The sequence below is a fragment of the Saccopteryx leptura genome, chromosome 5 (genome assembly GCF_036850995.1).
Source record: "Saccopteryx leptura isolate mSacLep1 chromosome 5, mSacLep1_pri_phased_curated, whole genome shotgun sequence".
Taxonomy (NCBI): domain Eukaryota; kingdom Metazoa; phylum Chordata; class Mammalia; order Chiroptera; family Emballonuridae; genus Saccopteryx; species Saccopteryx leptura.
In genome coordinates, this window is record NC_089507.1 from 210812685 (window position 1) to 210829701 (window position 17017).

The 17017-nt window shown below is 50.5% G+C and overlaps 1 protein-coding gene across 1 annotated transcript; it reads left to right on the forward strand.

Moving 5' to 3' along the window:
• The first annotated feature begins 5125 nt into the window (after positions 1-5125).
• Positions 5126-14909, forward strand: GHRH (growth hormone releasing hormone). The gene is made up of 5 exons (XM_066386143.1): positions 5126-5164; positions 9424-9523; positions 9793-9897; positions 11759-11878; positions 14776-14909. Exons 2-5 carry the CDS (start codon positions 9444-9446, stop codon positions 14789-14791), a joined length of 321 nt encoding a protein of 106 aa, XP_066242240.1. The 5' UTR covers positions 5126-5164; positions 9424-9443; the 3' UTR covers positions 14792-14909.
• The last annotated feature ends 2108 nt before the right edge of the window (positions 14910-17017 follow it).

Sequence of the window (17017 nt, forward strand, 5' to 3'; positions counted from 1 at the left end):
AACGAAGAGGGTTCGGCCTCTGATTCAGTCAGTCTGGGAGCCTGAGAGTCTACATTTCTAACGGGCTGCCAGGTGATACTGATACTGCTCGTCTAGGGACTACATCTTGATTAGGAAGCTTTATAGATGCTAGTTACATCTCACTAAAGCTGGGGTTGGGGGAGAGCAGGTGTGGAGGGCTCAGAGATAGATCAGAACTGGCCTCAGATATCCCAAGGGTCTCAGGAAAGGAGACCCTGGTTCTCACCATATAGAATTAGTCAACCACAGGCCAGGCCAGGCGAGAGGAGCAGGGTGGGGAGGCTTCGTGCAGAGATGGGTTCCAAAAGGATCTGTACCAGGGGAGGCTGCCTGAAGCCCCCCTGAGCACCGCCCTCCCGTGCCAGCATGCCTGGCACTGGCACCCCGTCTCCCCACCCAGAAGAACACAACCTGGTGATGAGTGACTTGGAGCAGCCCCCAAGGATGCCCAAGCAAGGTGACTGTAGCAAATCTGGGAGTAAAGTTTCCAATCAACATCTTGAGAGTCGCTTAATTGATTCGCTAAGTACAATCAACTTCACCTCTTAGAAAGAGCTCTGCTAATGACCTTTCCAGGTGGCAGACTTTTCCAGAAAGAAATGAGCTTCTGAACACCAGCCAATCACAAACCCTGGTGCTTGGGTCGGATGTGAAGTAGGAGAAAGGACTCATCACCGTCATTGGCGGCGTGTTCTATAGAAGAGGACCAGGAGGCTCAGGGACGTCAATGACTCTGCCGAGGCCACCCAGTCAGGGCCACCACTTGAACCCTAATCCCTCACTCTACAGAGCACTCATGAGTACTCATGTGACATCTGCTGCAGCTGACACCATAAAAATAGGTCTGGAAGGCAGGGGTCAAGAGAATCTGGGAGTCTGGAGTCCAGGCCTCCCCTCCCTGCCCAGCGGCCTCAGGCTGGGACGCTGCCATCATCCAGGGAGAGTGATGAAAGCAGCTTTTACAAAGCAGGGTCTGAGGCCCTCAGACAGGCCCCCTTTGTCGCCTTCTTCTGCCCTCCCCACCCCCATGCCTGCCTTGAGCATCATCCCCTTTGAATGGCTGGCTCCAGTGCTGGAAATTTGCAACACAAGTGCCCAGCTTGTCTCTCCCGGTGGAGCCCCACTGCCCTAGCCTTTTGGGGGCCTTTTAAAGCCTGCCTTTCTCTGGGGCACTTTCTTTCTGCAACTCAAGCCCCGGGCCCCTGAATGCAGGCACAATCGCTAATTAAGGCTGGGTGAAAACCCCGTCCTGGGCAGGGAGGCGGGGCGTTCCCAGCACCTCTCTGAGGATAAGGGCGTAGGGCAGGAACTGGAGGGGGCTGGGCTCTTGCTCCCTAAGCTCCTTCTGGCTTCTTCTCTCCGTCCTCTTCCTCGATGGCTTTGAGAATTTACTGTAAATAAGGCTTGTCACCCAAGATGGCTCTCAGCTCTCGTTGCCACCACTCCGCCTGGCTTCCAGAGCTCAGCTCTGACCTCTAACCGTTAGAACCAGAGGAACAGACTCCACTTACCAAGTGTATAGCAGATGCTTTACATGCATATTCCTGATCCTCAGGACAACCTGGGGAGGCAGGTATCACCCCCCCCCCCATCATACAGATGAGGTGACGGGAGGCTCAGAGAGATTAAACCCCTTGCCAGACTCAAACAGCTTGCAAATGGCTGGGGCGAGTTTCAGATCCAAACCCAGGGGCCACCTAAATTCGTGCCTTTTGTCTTAGGCTTTTCCCTGCTCCTGTCTGACACTCCCCCGGCTTCACTGTAACTTTACCCTCCTTTCCATCCTTATGGCCCTGGGGACAAAGGACCTTTTTCTCTGACTCTAAGGGTCCCCACGAGACTTGCAGCCAGAGGCACAGCAGGTAACAGCAACTCGATTCCAGCTTACCCCCTGAAGCTGTCTCCAAGGTTCCCTTTTTCCTCTGACTTTCTAGAACACCAGGGCTGCCACCCCCACCCCAGCCCGCCCCGGGCTCTCTCCTGTTGCTTTTTCTACCCTAAGCCTTTTCTTTGTTGCACTGTCCCCAATTAGAATAAACTCACTCTCAAAATCACCTGGACTCCTGTTGTGAAATCTTTCCTGCACGGAGTCAAAAATCCACACACTGCTGGCCGGCTTGAGGCAGCCCCGCTCTAGGTCCTGTCTCCAGGTCCAGTCCTTGTCCAGTAGTAAGGCCTTCTAGAGAGATTCAGCTAAGCCAGCCAGCTCTGTGCGAGCCTCATTAGGTGCTTAATAGGGGTTTGTGGGATGAGGAAATAAATGCTTATTTAAGAGCTGATGGGAGCTCTCTCCAGCACTAATTATGGGAATGTAAATGGTATTATCACATTGGAAAATAGTTTGGCGGTTTCTTTAAAAGTTAAATCTTCATTAACCATATGACTCAACAATTCCTACCCAAAAGCAAAAAAACAAACAAACAAGCATATGTCCACACAAAGTACACACCTGTTGATAGCAGCATTATTCATAATAGCTCCAAACTGGAATCAACCTTAATGTCCAGCAAGGTGAATGGGTAAAAATAATCTGGTATACCCATACAATGGAATATTATTCAGCCATAAAAAGGGACCGGCTATCTATAGATGGGTCAACATAAATGAATCCCCAAAACAATAGGCTGAGTGAAAGAAGCCTAACGCCAAAGAACACATACTACCTGATTCCATTTCTGTGAACTCCCTAGCAAAGAAAAAACTACAGAGACAAAAAGCAGGTCCGTGGTTACCTGCGGCTGGGGACAGGATTGGGAATTGACAGCAAATGGGCTGAAGGAAATTTTGGGGTGATGGAGGTGTTCTAAAACAAGATTGTGGTAATGGGGCACAACTGTTTAAACTTACGAAAACTCACTGAACCATAGACTTCAAACAGTGACTTTTATGGTAGATAAATTACAGTTCAATATAACGCTTAAAGTTCCTTTTTTTTAAAAAAAAGGTAGAAGAGGCCCTGGCCGGTTGGCTCAGTGGTAGAGTGTCGGCCTGGCGTGCAGGAGTCCCGGGTTCGATTCCTGGCCAAGGCACACAGGAGAAACGTCCATCTGCTTCTCCACCCCTCCCCCTCTCCTTCCTCTCTGTCTCTCTCTTCCCCTCCCACAGCCAGGGCTCCATTGGAGCAAAGTTGGCCCGGGCTCTGAGGATGGCTCTGTGGCCTCTGCCTCAGGCGCTAGAATGGCTCTGGTTGCAACAGAGCGACGCCCCAGAGGGGCAGAGCATCGCCCCCTGGTGGGCATGCCGGGTGGATCCCGGTCGGGCGCATGCGGGAGTCTGTCTGACTGCCTCTCATTTCCAACTTCAGAAAAATACAAAAAAAAAAAAAGATAGAAGAACTAGTGGACCACGGAAGGGCTATAGGAGATCATCAGATGGGTGTGGGGCACTGAGTTGGAATCTGAAACTTTTATCTGAGTCCTGGCTCAGCCACTGCCCAGCTGTATGATGGGGGGTAAGTGGGTAACCTCTCTGTGCCTCTGTCTCCTCGTTTATAACAACGGTAATAGCAATGGTGTGAGCTAGTTTGTGAGACTGACTCTGTGCCAGGACTGTACTATGTGCACTGTTACACTTAATCCTCACCCAACAGCCCATTTCACAGATGAGGAAACTGAGATCAGGCATGAAGTTTTTAGTGTAAGGCCTGGCACAGAGCTTCAACTGGGGTTGAATCCTGATCCCCAACTTGCCCTCTGGCCTGGTGTCCATTCTGGCTTTCCAGCTGTATATGGCCCCTGCCTTGCATTTGCTGAGATAACCCCACACCTCCCGACTCCATCAGAGCCCATTGGCCAGGGGCTCCCAAGGATTCTATCTACCACCTGCCGCTGTGACCCTGTCCGCCCGCTCAATCCCTGTGGATCTGGCCTGACCACTTTGTGTCCGGGTAACATGCCACTCAGTCCCTGCTTCTATGGGGAACATCCCGTGTTCACTCTGTGCAGGCTAAAGAAGCAGGATCATAAAGTATTATTGCTGGGGCGTTCCTGGTTCTAACTGTGACCCAGAGAGGTGTCTCAAGTGCAGGCAAAGAGAGTCTCGACTCCTCCCTCTTCAACCGAGCAGCCCAGGTCATTTCTCAACTGTTTTGTATACTGAACTTCCATAGACGTTTTCCAAAGAAAGGGATATGCCACTATTTGAAATGTTTGAAAGCTGGTGTGTTCTCGGCCAACTCTCGATCCTCCAGGTATAGAAACTGAGGCCTGGAGGGTAGAAATAACTTGCTCGGGGTCACAGAGCTTTGCTAGACAGACCCAGGAGGGGCAGCAGGTCTCTGGACTTGAAGCTTAGAGCTCTCTCTATCCCTCCACAGCAGCCCAAAGGGGAAGTAGTGTCTCTGCCTCGTACACTTTCCTGCCATTTTTTTTTTTTTTTTTTTTGAGGATCCTGTATCTCTAGGCTAGAAAAATCTGGAGGCGTGACAACTCTCCCAGGGTTTTCTATCTCTTTCCTCTTACTTCACACATCTCTGAGTCATCTACCAATTTGGCTGCCTTGACACCTGTCGACCGATGCTCCCCGGCGCTGGCTGCCTACACCAGCCTGGGACCACAGCAGGTGTAAATCAAGCAGAGGAAAATCTTGATAATTGGATGACAAGGGAGATGGCAGAATAAACTTTCCTGCTAAGGAGAGAAAAATACTTATCTTATAATCCTGACTCCCCTAAAGTGAAATAAAGTTACACATGGACAGAACAAAATCACACGAACTTTTTAAAAGGCACGTTGATCTCAGAGAGTAAATGAACCCTTGGTGTTTCCACAGTTAGGAGGACTCCAGTTATTAGAGTTAGCGGTATTATATACAGTACTCTCTGTTCTTCTTGGAATAATATGACAACTTTGCACTCTGTCCACTCCCTCACAGATAAAGGGATAGTCCAAGACAAGTCTCGATTTTTTTTTTTTTTAAGGGGCAAACCTCTTTCCTCTTTTAGGGCTTGTCACTGTGATGCTAAAAATGGCCCTTTGGTTGACTTGTGAGTAATTGACTCTCTGACGCTGACAACACTTAGGAAAATGAAGGTATAAATAATGGCAGTGCCACGCAGCCACCAAAACAAACGCCGAGCCCGAGGTCCGCGGAGCCGGAGCAGCGGCTCGGCTCGTCGCAGAGGGGAGACCTCGCCTCGTTGCAGGTGAGAAGGGGGTGGTCCTCGGGGCTGGTCTGGGCGGGGGGGGGCAAGAAAGCCGACCTTCTCACCAACTGAGAAACACCCGGTCAAAGAGGCCCACGGCCATCCTCTTTGCGTGTGGACTGGTGAGTACATTGAGGCCCCCAAGGAGGGGCTATAGAACAGGGGTCCCCAAACTTTTTACACCAGGGGCCAGTTCACTGTCCCTCAGACTGTTGGCGGGCTGGACTCTTAAAAAAAAAAACTATGAACAAATCCCTATGCACACTGCACATATCTTATTTTAAAGTAAAAAAAAAGGGGGGGAGGAACAAATACAATATTTAAAATAAAGAACAAGTAAATTTAAATCAACAAACTGACCAGTATTTCAATGAGAACTATGCTCCTCTCACTGACCACCAATGAAAGAGGTGCCCCTTCCAGAAGAGCGGCCGGGGCCAGATAAATGGCCTCAGGGGGCCACATGTGGCCCGCGGGCCGTAGTTTGGGGACCCCTGCTCTAGAACGTGCTTTTGATGGTTGGCGCCACGTTGAGGTTGTCTGGGACGTGTGGCGCCACAACCCAAGGAGAAGTGGCAGGCAGGCAGGCAGACATCCTGCAGGTGTCTGTTGGAGACAGGTGAGGTGTCAGTGCCCCCCCCCCCCAGGTGTGTGGAGGCAGGCTCCTGGGGCAAGATGTGAGCTGGCTCGGTTCTCCTGACAGCAACGGATGCTGCCATGGATCGAGAAGGAGCCAAGTGGCTGTGCAAATCAATACGGCACATCGATCGCTCACAACCGATTCAACATAATTGCCTGGAAATTGATAACATTTCGCTTTCTTGCTCAATTGCCGCTGCGCTCATTCCTGTGGGTTTTAGACACAATGACCTGCCCTTGGAGTGCTCCATTACCCCTACGCTTGTTTCCTGGTCCTCGCTTTCATGGTCTGGAAGTATTTGTGTCTTTCATCATAAGCTGCCTCAAGCTCTTTCTGGAAGGAGGAGGTAGGGTGTCGCTCTCTTGAGTGACAATTCAAGACAATTGCTCTGCTGAGACTTGGAATGCTGTTGGTGAAATAGTTTATAAACTGGACCGGGGTCCTTTAATTACAGAATATTTCAGAAAGGTAAAAGGTTTTTCTCCCTAGGTGTTCACAGTCGGCCTCGCTAGTTTGGGCACCTGAGATTTGACCTCTGTCATTAGCTGAAGGTACGTCTGCAGAATTCTCGTGGCCTTCTTGGCCTGAAGGCTGGGGAAAGGTGCAACTGATGTGGACCAAGTGCCCATTTACCCTGAGCCCAGATGACCTCACGTATATCCGATCACTGAATTAGTTTGTAAGCCCTGTGGAAAGCTAACTGATCCTCATAATGACAGATCATAAACCCTAAACTGCTTTGGAGCGTCAAAGAGTGGTCAATGTTGTTAGATTTCTGCTGCACTTAAAAAAAATCAGTGAATTCCAGCTCCTTAGACTAGGCATGTGGAATGTATCTGTTAACAGCTATTTTATCCTTGCTGACGCAACCGCTATTCTACTCCTGGGTAAGCAGGATAATCTTTATTGTTTCCCATCTTTGTCTAATGGGATTTCCCAGCCCCACGGATTGGGTTCTCGCGGCCCAAAGATTGTGGCCATCCCCGGGGCACTTGGTTTTATAGCGAATGCTGTGCGTCTCCTCGTTTTGAATGAGCAAGCCCTTAATAGATTTACTATGACTTTCCTCCCAAGGCCTGCCCTCTCACCAGGTCGTTTTCAACTCCCTAAAACACTGGGCCTGTGCAGGGATGTGGCAACCAAGCAGGTGTTCCTCTTGATCCCTCTTTTTTCTTCCCCAGAGATCCAGCGACAAAAAGCAAAAGCTTTCGGGTTTCCTCAGACCCGCTTCCCACTTGCAGGTGTTGAATTCTGAAGCGCCCCTTGAATGGGGCGCGCTGTGAATAGGGTATTGTATCCGAGAGGCTGCCGCCCGGAGCAGGAGGAAGTCGGCTGGCCTGGGAATGGCGAGGCCCATTCTGAGGTGCGCACTCCGAAACTAATTGGATGGAGGACCATGGAAAAAAAGGCCCTTCTCCACTCTGGGCTCATTTCCTCAGCTATAAAATGAAAATCGTGATACCTGTTCCCAAGGGCGAGTGTGAGGATGGGCCGTGTGGGCCAGGAGGGCACAGGGGCTGGGAATCACTTGGGTTAGCCCCCAGAGAAGGAAGCAGGTGGTAGGGAGGCCAAGGGAGGACCTAGGCCAAGAGCAGGGTTTTGGCTTTATTCTGGAGGGCGTGGGGGGCCAAGGGCTTCTGAGCAAGCGAGTGGGGTGATTAAGAACATAGATGTGCTCAGGTCTTTTAAAGATCAGCAGCACAGAAGATGAGCAAGTCCAGGCTGCCGCTGGGAGACAGAAAAGGCAGTGGTTGTATCCAGGGGCCCTCCCTGCCTCCGAAGATCTCCCTGCTTAGGAAACGCCGGCACTGGACTAGGTCAGGAAAGGGGAAGCCACGTGGGATACGGTGTGATGAGGCGGACAGAAGACCGAAGATCCTCGGTTTGGGCATCAAAGGCCAAAGTTAGATGCAAAACACCTCTAAAGGGTCTGTCATGTGCATGAAGGTGCAGGAGCTCTGGGTGCCATGGCAGGTGGATGTCAAAGGGATAGCCCTCGGGGCAGATACCATTTTCTCATTTTTTCTCTAGCCCAGTGCCTACCACAAGTTTAACAAGTATTTTCAGGGTAAGAGGACTTGGACTCGACACACTAAGAAGAACTTTCTAACAAGAAGAGCTGCCTGGAACTAGGGCAGGCTGGTTTAGAGGTAGTGAGCTCCCTGTCCTTCACTGGCAACTAGTGTTTGAGCAGGAACCCAGGGATTGTCTGGGGGTGGGGCGGAGGGAAGGTAGACATCAAGGAGGGGCTGATGACCGAGGCCTGGATGGTGGCTCCCTCCAGCGCTGGAGGTGTGGGGGTCCTGCCTACACTGAGCTACCCTATGTGTGCTCCCGGGGTCTCTAGACATCCCTGGTCAGGAGCCAGTGTCTGGGGGTGGGGGTGGGGTAGGGGGATGCCCTGAGAGGGCAAGGGAGCCCAGGAAGGAAGGTGGATTCTGCCAGTGCTGACCCTGCTTGCTGAAATCCCTTCTCAGTTGGACCAGGGAGGACATGGAGCCATGTGGGGTGATCATGGGATAGGAGGGGGTCCTGCCCTCTCTGGGGCTGATGGGGCTTCTGAATGGGTCTGTATCCCCACGGAGTGGGTATCCTGATGAAGGGGGGTGCCATGGGAGATGGGAAGACCCAATTCCTAGGTGGCCAAGTGGCACCAGGGCGGGTCTGGGTGACCGCAGAGGCAGCCCCCGCAAAGGAGGGCTCTTTTCCTGTTGACTGTTCTTCCTCTAATTGCAGAGCACCATGTCAACAGGCCCTGATTAAGGGTAATTACATGATCTATGAGACAATTCTGAAGCAGGAGCTCCCCAGGCTCCCTGGTTCCCTTTCAGGACTCAAACTCTTTGGTGAAATCTAAGCGTCTGGAACAAGATGTATAACCATCCCTTCCCTCCAACGCCACACAGAACCAAAACTGCTCAGGCTTCCTATGACTGCCCGAGCAGGTCTAATATCAGATCATCACGGCAGAAGTTTGTGGAGAATTCCCCATGGGCCAAACTACAGGGGCCTCATTGCACCCAGTACTCACCAGGATCCTCCGACGCAGCAGATAGAGTGCGTGGCCCCGTTTTATGGATAGGGACACGGAGGCCTAGGAAGGAGAAGCCGCTTGTCCTGGGATGCACAGCTAGTGATGGCAGGGCCTGAATATGGACTCGGGAGTGTCTGACTCAGAGCCGGAGCTGTTAGCCCCACACTCAGTACGGTCAGTGCCCCACGGGGGTGGGGGTGACTTAAGAGAGACGAAGGGAAGGTGCTTGCCCCTCCCCTACCCGTTGCTGAAGCCTGACTTCCATGTGTAGTGCCTTCTAGGAAGAGGCGGTTTCACCATTATCTTTCATATTCCGTTCGACCTCATGAGGTCAGCAGGGTAGCTTTATCGTGCCCACTTGACAGATGGAGAAAATGAGGTCAGAGCTTGTGACTGGTAGAGGCAGCACTTGAAGCCAGGTCTGTCTGAATTCCAGATTCTGGGTTCTTTTTCCTACCCCACACTTCCAAAGGACAAGGACCCAGGCTGGCAAGGAGCCAAGTCCAGGGCTGGGCCCAGCCTGCAAAGGGCACCCCTGTGGCTCCGGCTACATCTGACCTCCCCCTCCCCCCCATCGCCTTCCAGGCTCCACCACAGGGTGAAGGATGCTGCTCTGGGTGTTCTTTCTCATGGCCCTAACCCTCAGCAGTGGCTGCCACGGCTCCTTGCTCACCCCAACCCTCAGGTAAGCAGTCCTGCCAACAGGCCTGGCTTTCTGCCGCCCCAAAACCTTCCCCGCGGGAGGAGGGGTGCTTGGAGGATGCAGAATCAAGCCATCAGTTGGAGATACTGAGCTCCAACGGGGTTGTCCTGCCCAGGTTCCAACTCTCTCTGGGGATGTGTAGGGCAAAGGGCAACACCAGGACCTTACAGAGACCTGCAAAGTGCAGCCACCTCTGTCCCCTCGCCTGGGCCGGCCCTACCACCCCTTGGTCTTTGACTCTGCCTCCATAGGATGCCACGGTATGCGGACGCCATCTTCACCAACAGCTACCGGAAGGTGCTGGGCCAGCTGTCTGCCCGCAAGCTGCTCCAGGACATTGTGAGCCGGCAGCAGCGGTAAGCAGACGGTCTAGGCATGTCTTCCCACCCTGCAAATGCGTCAGAGACTGGAGACGCCAAGTTTGGACTTTTCCTCTGCACAGCGTCTGTCCTTGCTGGACTTACCATAGCAGAAGGACCCCGATGTCCAATCTCAGCTTACCTCTAGCGAGGAAATGATCCTTGAACACCTATTATGTGCTTCTCCCTATGCGAGGCTCCAACAGGAACAATACTGGGGGTTGCTAGCAGTGGATCACGACTCGGCCAGAAATAAAGGCTCTGCATTGGGATGTTTGCGTGCACTTGGCACAGTGCTGGGCACAGTTGGCCCTTGGTAGTGTTAGCCATTCTTCTTTATTTCTTTTTTTTTTTTTTTTTTTTTTTTCTGAAGCTGGAAACGGGGAGAGACAGTCAGACAGACTCCCGCATGCGCCCGACCGGGATCCACCCGGCACGCCCACCAGGGGCGATGCTCTGCCCACCAGGGGGCGATGCTCTGCCCCTCCGGGGCATCGCTCTGCCGAGTCCAGAGCCACTCTAGCGCCTGGGGCAGAGGCCAAGGAGCCATCCCCAGCGCCCGGGCCATCTTTGCTCCAATGGAGCCTTGGCTGCAGGAGAGGAAGAGAGAGACAGAGAGGAAGGGGGGGTGGAGAAGCAAATGGGCGCTTCTCCTATGTGCCCTGGCCAGGAATCGAACCCGGGTCCCCCGCACGCCAGGCCGACGCTCTACCACTGAGCCAACCGGCCAGGGCCTCTTCTTTATTTCTTATTTGCTCTTTCTAACAACCCTGTAAAGTAGGACTCTTACCTCCATCGTCCACAACCCTAATAGCTTCTAAAGGATACACATCAAAGCATGGCCGAGCTAGGACCCAAACAGCCTAACTTCACAGCATGTATATTTCTCAGCTTTTATTTTAAGAAAAATTCCAAACTTACAGAGAAATTTCACCAAAGGTACAAAGGACTTCCACATACACTTCCCTATATTCAACTATTCCTCCTATTTTTATTATATTTGTTTCCTCTCTATCTATACCTAGATATAGGTGTATACATACACATGCAAACACATGTATACATTTATTAATTATTATTATTATTATTATTTTGTTGAACTATTTGAGAGTAAACTGCAGTCATCTTGACCCTCATCCTTAAATACTACTGCAGGTGTCTCTCCCAATATCTAAGGAAAGGACATTTCCTTACTTAATCACAAGATAATTATCACTTAGAGCCCCTATTCAAACTTCAGCAGTTGTCCCAAAACGTCCTTTGTAACAATTATTTCTTTCCCTGATTCAGGATGCATCCAGGATCACGGGTTGCATTTAGTTGTCGTGTCTCTTTAGTTTCTATTACTCTGGAACATTCCTCCATCTTGTACGCCACTGACATTTTTGTTAGGTAAAAGCCAATTGTTTATGGAACATCCCTCATTGTTGTCTGATGCTTCCTCGTGGTTAGATACAGGCTACGCAACAGAAGCGAGGTCGTGTCCCTCTTACTGCATTGTGTCAGGAGGCACACGAGGTCTGTTTGTCCCACTGGCGGTGATAGTAAAATCCCTTGGTTAACATGGTGTCTGCCAGGGTTCTCCTCTGTAAAGTTAATATTTTCCCCTTTGAAATTAAATAAGAATCCGTGGGGAGATATTTTGCACATGTGGGGGCCTATACTCTTCGCGGCATATATACATACATTCCTAAATGTTGCTGCATCTAATTCAGTTTGGCGGAAGCCTCTGTAGCAGGTATCAGAACAGGCACGAGGACCCAGCCTGCCCTGCTCACTTTGCCCTGGCCTTTCTCGGGCCTCTCCGTGTCCCACCCTGAGAGCAACCTCGGCTGTTTCTCTTCCTCTAATTGAACAGAGAGAGAAACCAGGAGCAAGGAACCAAGGTACGGGTTGGCCGTCAGGCGGACCGCGTGTGGGAAGGCCGAAAGCAGATGGCACTGGACAGCATCCTAGCAGCCCTGCTGCAGAAGCACGGGTAGGAACACATGCACGTGTGTGTCTGTGCACGTGTGCGTGCACGCACGTATGTATATGTATGTCCAGGGAGCTCAGAGGCTTCCTTCTTTAAGGGTCATCAGGAAAAGGAAAGAATCTGCTCTCCAAAGGCGTGGGGCTCTGACACCCCTCCCTCCACACACCAAGAACTGGACGGAGGGGGAAAATGGGTGATAGAGACTGGGTCCTACTCACCTCTGTATCTCCAATGTGTAGCAAGAAGCCAGGCTCTGCGTCTGTGTCCAAAAGCATTACTTGATGGTTCTGGGATAGGACCCAGGTGTCCGGGAGGTTCTGTTGGGCGTGATCTGAGAGGCGTGCCCTGGGTCCCTGGCCAAGTTCACAAAGCTATAAAGCCAAAGGAAGACCAGCCACTCCCAACACCCTCAGGTAGGCCAGTGGGTGCTATACTCACGCGAGGGAGAGATGAGAATGACAGTCATTCCCCATCTCACTGGCCCTCACACTCCCATGGGAGTGTGGTCAAGGGAGATCAGGAACGAGTTTTCCCATTTTACAGAAGAGGAAAACTGAGGCTAAGAATGGGCAGCAGCTGGCTCCCAGTCAGCAGCTAGCAGGCCCAACCCAGACCTGCTCTGCTTCTCTGGAGTTCCTTCCCATGAAGACCACCTAATGGACGAAGTTTCCCAAGAACGGCACTACAGTTTGGAGGATATTTTTGAGGCCAATTTTCAACTGTGCGCACGAACAGGTCCTGGCATGACTCCGCCGGGCACTTCTGCACCTATTAAGCAAATCCGGTTCCCAACAGAGCTCCCCATGTGCTCGCTCAGCTCCTTCCCAACCCAATTAGACACCAAGAGCTCAGAGATCTCACCAACTACACTCCTGTGGAGATACCAGCAACAGCAGGCTGACGGGCAGGCCGCGGGAGGGGCGGACACCAGGCTGGGAGGCGGGAGGCAGCCCTGGGCCCCAGGTCTGGTTCTGCAGCCAATTCGCTGTTACGCAGCAAGCTGGCTCCCTAGTTTCCTCCCCCGTGAAAGGAGAGGGCTAGCACCGGCCACCTCTACGGTCCCTGATGCCTCTAAGAATAATGCCTACCCTGTGCCTCTCACGCTGAGATTAGGTCATCACTCACCTGCTTTATGGCTGCCACCAGGCCCCAGGGGGGTGGAGTGGCCTCAAGGAGAGCCAGGTCCTAAGAATGCAGGCTTTGTTCCTGCAGGTTAAAAGCCAGAGGCTTCACAGAGCTCGAAGCCACAGAGCAGCAGGAAGGGGTCTGGAGGCGGCTATGGCCATTGTTCCTGCTCCAGCTCAGCTGCTGCAAATACCAGGATGTCCCGGGTGGGCCTGAGAAAACATAAAATGAGAGCGAGTTCCTGCACCTTGGTCATGCAGAGTAGGATGATTTGGCAGGCGGCACACTTCTGCACCTGCCGCAATTGATGTCTGCCTATCAGCCTTGTACTGAGGTCCAGTTGGTCTGTCCTCCGGGCCCTTAAAAATCGTCCTTAAAAATCATCCAGTGATTTTTATGTGCCAGGGTCTGGGCTGAGAGTCCAGCAGCAAATAGGACAGCAGTGGTCCCTGCTTTCATGGCATTCATAATGCACCGAGGCAGACAAAACTTAAACAGGTACTTGGATAGTGGATTATTTAATGCGCGATAAATGGTAAGGGACGCGAGGGGTTTGGCAAATGTGTGTGCTGGGAGGAATAATCTAATCTAACCCTCTCTGGGGATTAGAGGTGACTTCAAGGAGAACTGACCAGCCTGGGGATCTCAGAGGGAGTGAGTTAGCAAAACTGGGGCTAAGAATGAGGTTATTTTTTTTTTTAATTTATGTTATAATTTAAATTTTTCAACAACGGCTGACATGCAATATTACAGAAATTTTATATAACTTACAAAGTGATCACCCCAATAAGTCCAGTACCCGTCCGACACCATCCAGAGTTATTACGATATCATCGACCGTATTTTCTGTGCTGAACATTGCATTTCCATGACTTTTAATAACTGACCGTGTGTACTTTTTAATCCCCTCACCTTTTCCACCCGCCCCCCAAACCTTCTCCTCTGTGGCAAACATCACTTTGTCCCTCCGTATCCGTGAATTTGTTTCTGTTTTGTTTGTCCGTTTATTTTGTTTTCTAGATTCCAAATATAAGTGAAATCCTATGGCATTTGTCTTTCTCTGTCTGGCTTATTTCACTTAGCATAGAACCTCTAGGACCGTCCATGTTGTTGCAAATGATAAGATTTCATTCTGATTTACGGCTGAGTAATATCCCATTGTGTATATGTACCGCATCTTCTTCTTCTTTTTTTTTTTTTTTAGTTGAGTTCATTGGGGTGACACTGGTTAACATAATCTTACAGGTTTAGGTGCCCAAGTCTACAGCACATCTCTGTACAATGTATTGTGTGCCCACCCCACCCCCCAAGTCAAGTCCTCGCCCATCACCATTTATTCCCCCCCCACCCCCCCGCCATACCCTTCTCCTTCTTCAACCACATCTTCTTGATCCAGTGGTCTATTGACGGGCACTTAGGTTGTGTCCATATCTTGGCTATTATAAATAATGCTTCCATGAACACAGGGGTGTATATATCTTTTTTAAATTAGAGTTTTGCATTTCTTTGGGTTAAGACCCAGAAGTGGGACTGCTGAGTCATGGGGTAGTTCTGCTTTTAATATTTTTGAGGAACCTTTGTACCGTTTTTGCACCAATTTACAATCCCACCAACAGTGCACGATTGTTCTCTTTTCAAGAATGAGGTTCTTCAGAGACCCAGACGGTCAGTCTGGACACTGGAGCCTCCATCACCCTAGTTCCAAACGTCCCTGCCCTAACTCGCCCTTTCTTCAGTTCCCCCCGGATTGAGCTGTTTCTCTCTTTCTGCAACAGGAATTCCCACGGATGAAGATCCTGCCTATGTTTCATGCTGCCTGCAGCCAAAGACAACTGCATCCAATTAATCCGATTTAATTTTTGACCTACTTTTTCCTCTCTCACTACAATAAAATTCCCCTATCCTGGTCTGCAGTTCAATTTTCTTTTTATCTTCAGCCTAATTTCTTATGTGTTTTACATAGTTACATTTCCCAAAGCGGTATTATACAGTATAATAAAAATTAAAAAATAGCTAACATTTACCAGGCACTCAGAGCACCAGCTGGGCAGCTTTCTGCCTAGAATCTTGTATGCTCCTCACACAGCCCAGCGGGAGGTACTGGCATCCTTCTCATTTCACAGACAAGGAGCCGAGGTACAGAAAGGCTAACTGGATTGCCACGGTCATGGCCAACAAGGAGGGAGCTGGGATTCAAATCGAGGCAGTCCAGCCAGAACCAGCCGCTTAACCACACTCTTCTATTCCAGGCCAAACTCCTCCTTCATCCATTGCTGACTTGTTCATCTATGAGCAATATCATTTAATCATCCAGCAAATATTTATAGAGTACCCACTATATACCAGGTACCATTTTAGTCACCGGGAATATAGTCATGAGCAAACAAATACCCTGACCTCATTGAACTTATATTTAAATTAGGGGAAGAACAACAAAATCAAGTAATTATAGAACATGTCAGATGGTGGCAAATACAAAGAATAAAAATTTAAGAAGATGGGCAGTGCTGGAGGACATTATTTTATCTATAACAGGCATCCCCAAACTACGGCCCTCGGGACACATGCGGCCCCCTGAGGCTATTTATCCACCCCCCACCCGCCGCACTTCCGGAAGGAGCACTTCTTTCATTGGTGGTCAGTGAGAGGAGCACTGTATGTGGCGGCCCTCCAATGGTCTGAGGGACAGTGAACTGGCCCCCTGTGTAAAAAGTTTGGGGACCCTTGATCTATAATGTGTAAGTGTGCTGTGTAGTGGTCAGAGAAGTCCCCACTGGAGTCAAGTCCTGAAGGAAGCAGGGCATTGGCTTTGTGAATATCTGGGTAAAGAACATTCAGGTAGCTCAGTTGGTCAGAGCATCATTCTGATACGTCAAGGTTGTGGGTTCAATCCCTGATCAGGGCACACACAAGAATCAACCAATGAATGCATAAATACGTGCAACAACAAACTGATGATTCTCTCTCTCTCTGTCTTCAAACCTCTCTCTCTAAAATCAATCGATCAGTAAAATTAAAACAATAAAGTCAAGTCACTCTGAGATAGAGTCAAATTCTAGATAACATCTTTAGGGCAGAACTCATTTGCTGATGGATTGGGTGTGGGGGTTGGAGCAGAGTCAAGAATGACTCCAAAGTTTTGGGCCAGAGAAACTGGGAGGATGGAGTTTCCATATAGGAGCTTTGGGGGTGGGCGAGGAATAAATTAGGAGATGAGTTAGACATGTGAAGTCTGAGATGCTATGAAAGGTCCAAGTAAGAGCCCTGGCCAGTTGGCTCAGTGGTAGAGCACTGGTCCAATATGTAGATGTCTTGAATTTGATTCCCAGTTAGGGCACACAGGAGAAGCGCCCATCTGCTTCTCCACCCTTCCCCCTCTCCTTTCTCTCTATCTCTCTCTTCCCCTCCCACAGCCAAGGCTCCATTGGAGCAAAGTTGGCCTGGGCACTAAGCACAGCTCCATGGCTTCCACCTTAGGCGCTAGAATGGCTCTGGTTACAGGGGAGCAACTCCCCAGATGGGCAGAGCATTGCCCCCTAGTGGGCATGCCAGGTGGATCCCGGTCGGGCGCATGCAGGAGTCTGTCTCTCTGCCCTCTGCCTCCCCACATCTCACTTCAGAAAAAAAAAAAAAAAAAGTCCAAGTGAGGGTGTCGAGTAGGCACCTGGATTTCCTGGAGTCAGGACAGAGGGCTGGGCAGCCAGGTTGGCTTGGCAGCTGTCACCATCTAGATGGTTTTTTAAGTCAGGAAAGTGAGTCAGATCACCACGCTAGAAGTACAGGAAGGGTAGAGAAGAGGTCCAAGGACTGACCCTGGGGCGCCCCCACATTTACAGTTTGGAAGAATAATGAGGAACCAACAAAGACGACTGAGAAGGAGCAGGCAGTGAGTGTTGAGAAAACTACAAGGGAGAGGAAGTCCAGAAGCCGGCTGAAAAACAAAGGTTTTCAAGAAGAAGGGAGTGATCTGTACCAAGGGCTGTGGATGCCTCAAGCCCATTGACAACTGACCACGGA

What these genes read in the sequence shown, in the direction of transcription:
- GHRH (XM_066386143.1), top strand. Translation starts at nt 9,444, where the DNA reads ATGCTGCTCTGGGTGTTCTTTCTCATGGCCCTAACCCTCAGCAGTGGC. An exon ending in TTGCTCACCCCAACCCTCAG is followed by an intron (nt 9,524 to 9,792) that starts GTAAGCAGTCCT and finishes CTGCCTCCATAG; the next exon opens with GATGCCACGGTATGCGGACG. An exon ending in ATTGTGAGCCGGCAGCAGCG is followed by an intron (nt 9,898 to 11,758) that starts GTAAGCAGACGG and finishes CTAATTGAACAG; the next exon opens with AGAGAGAAACCAGGAGCAAG.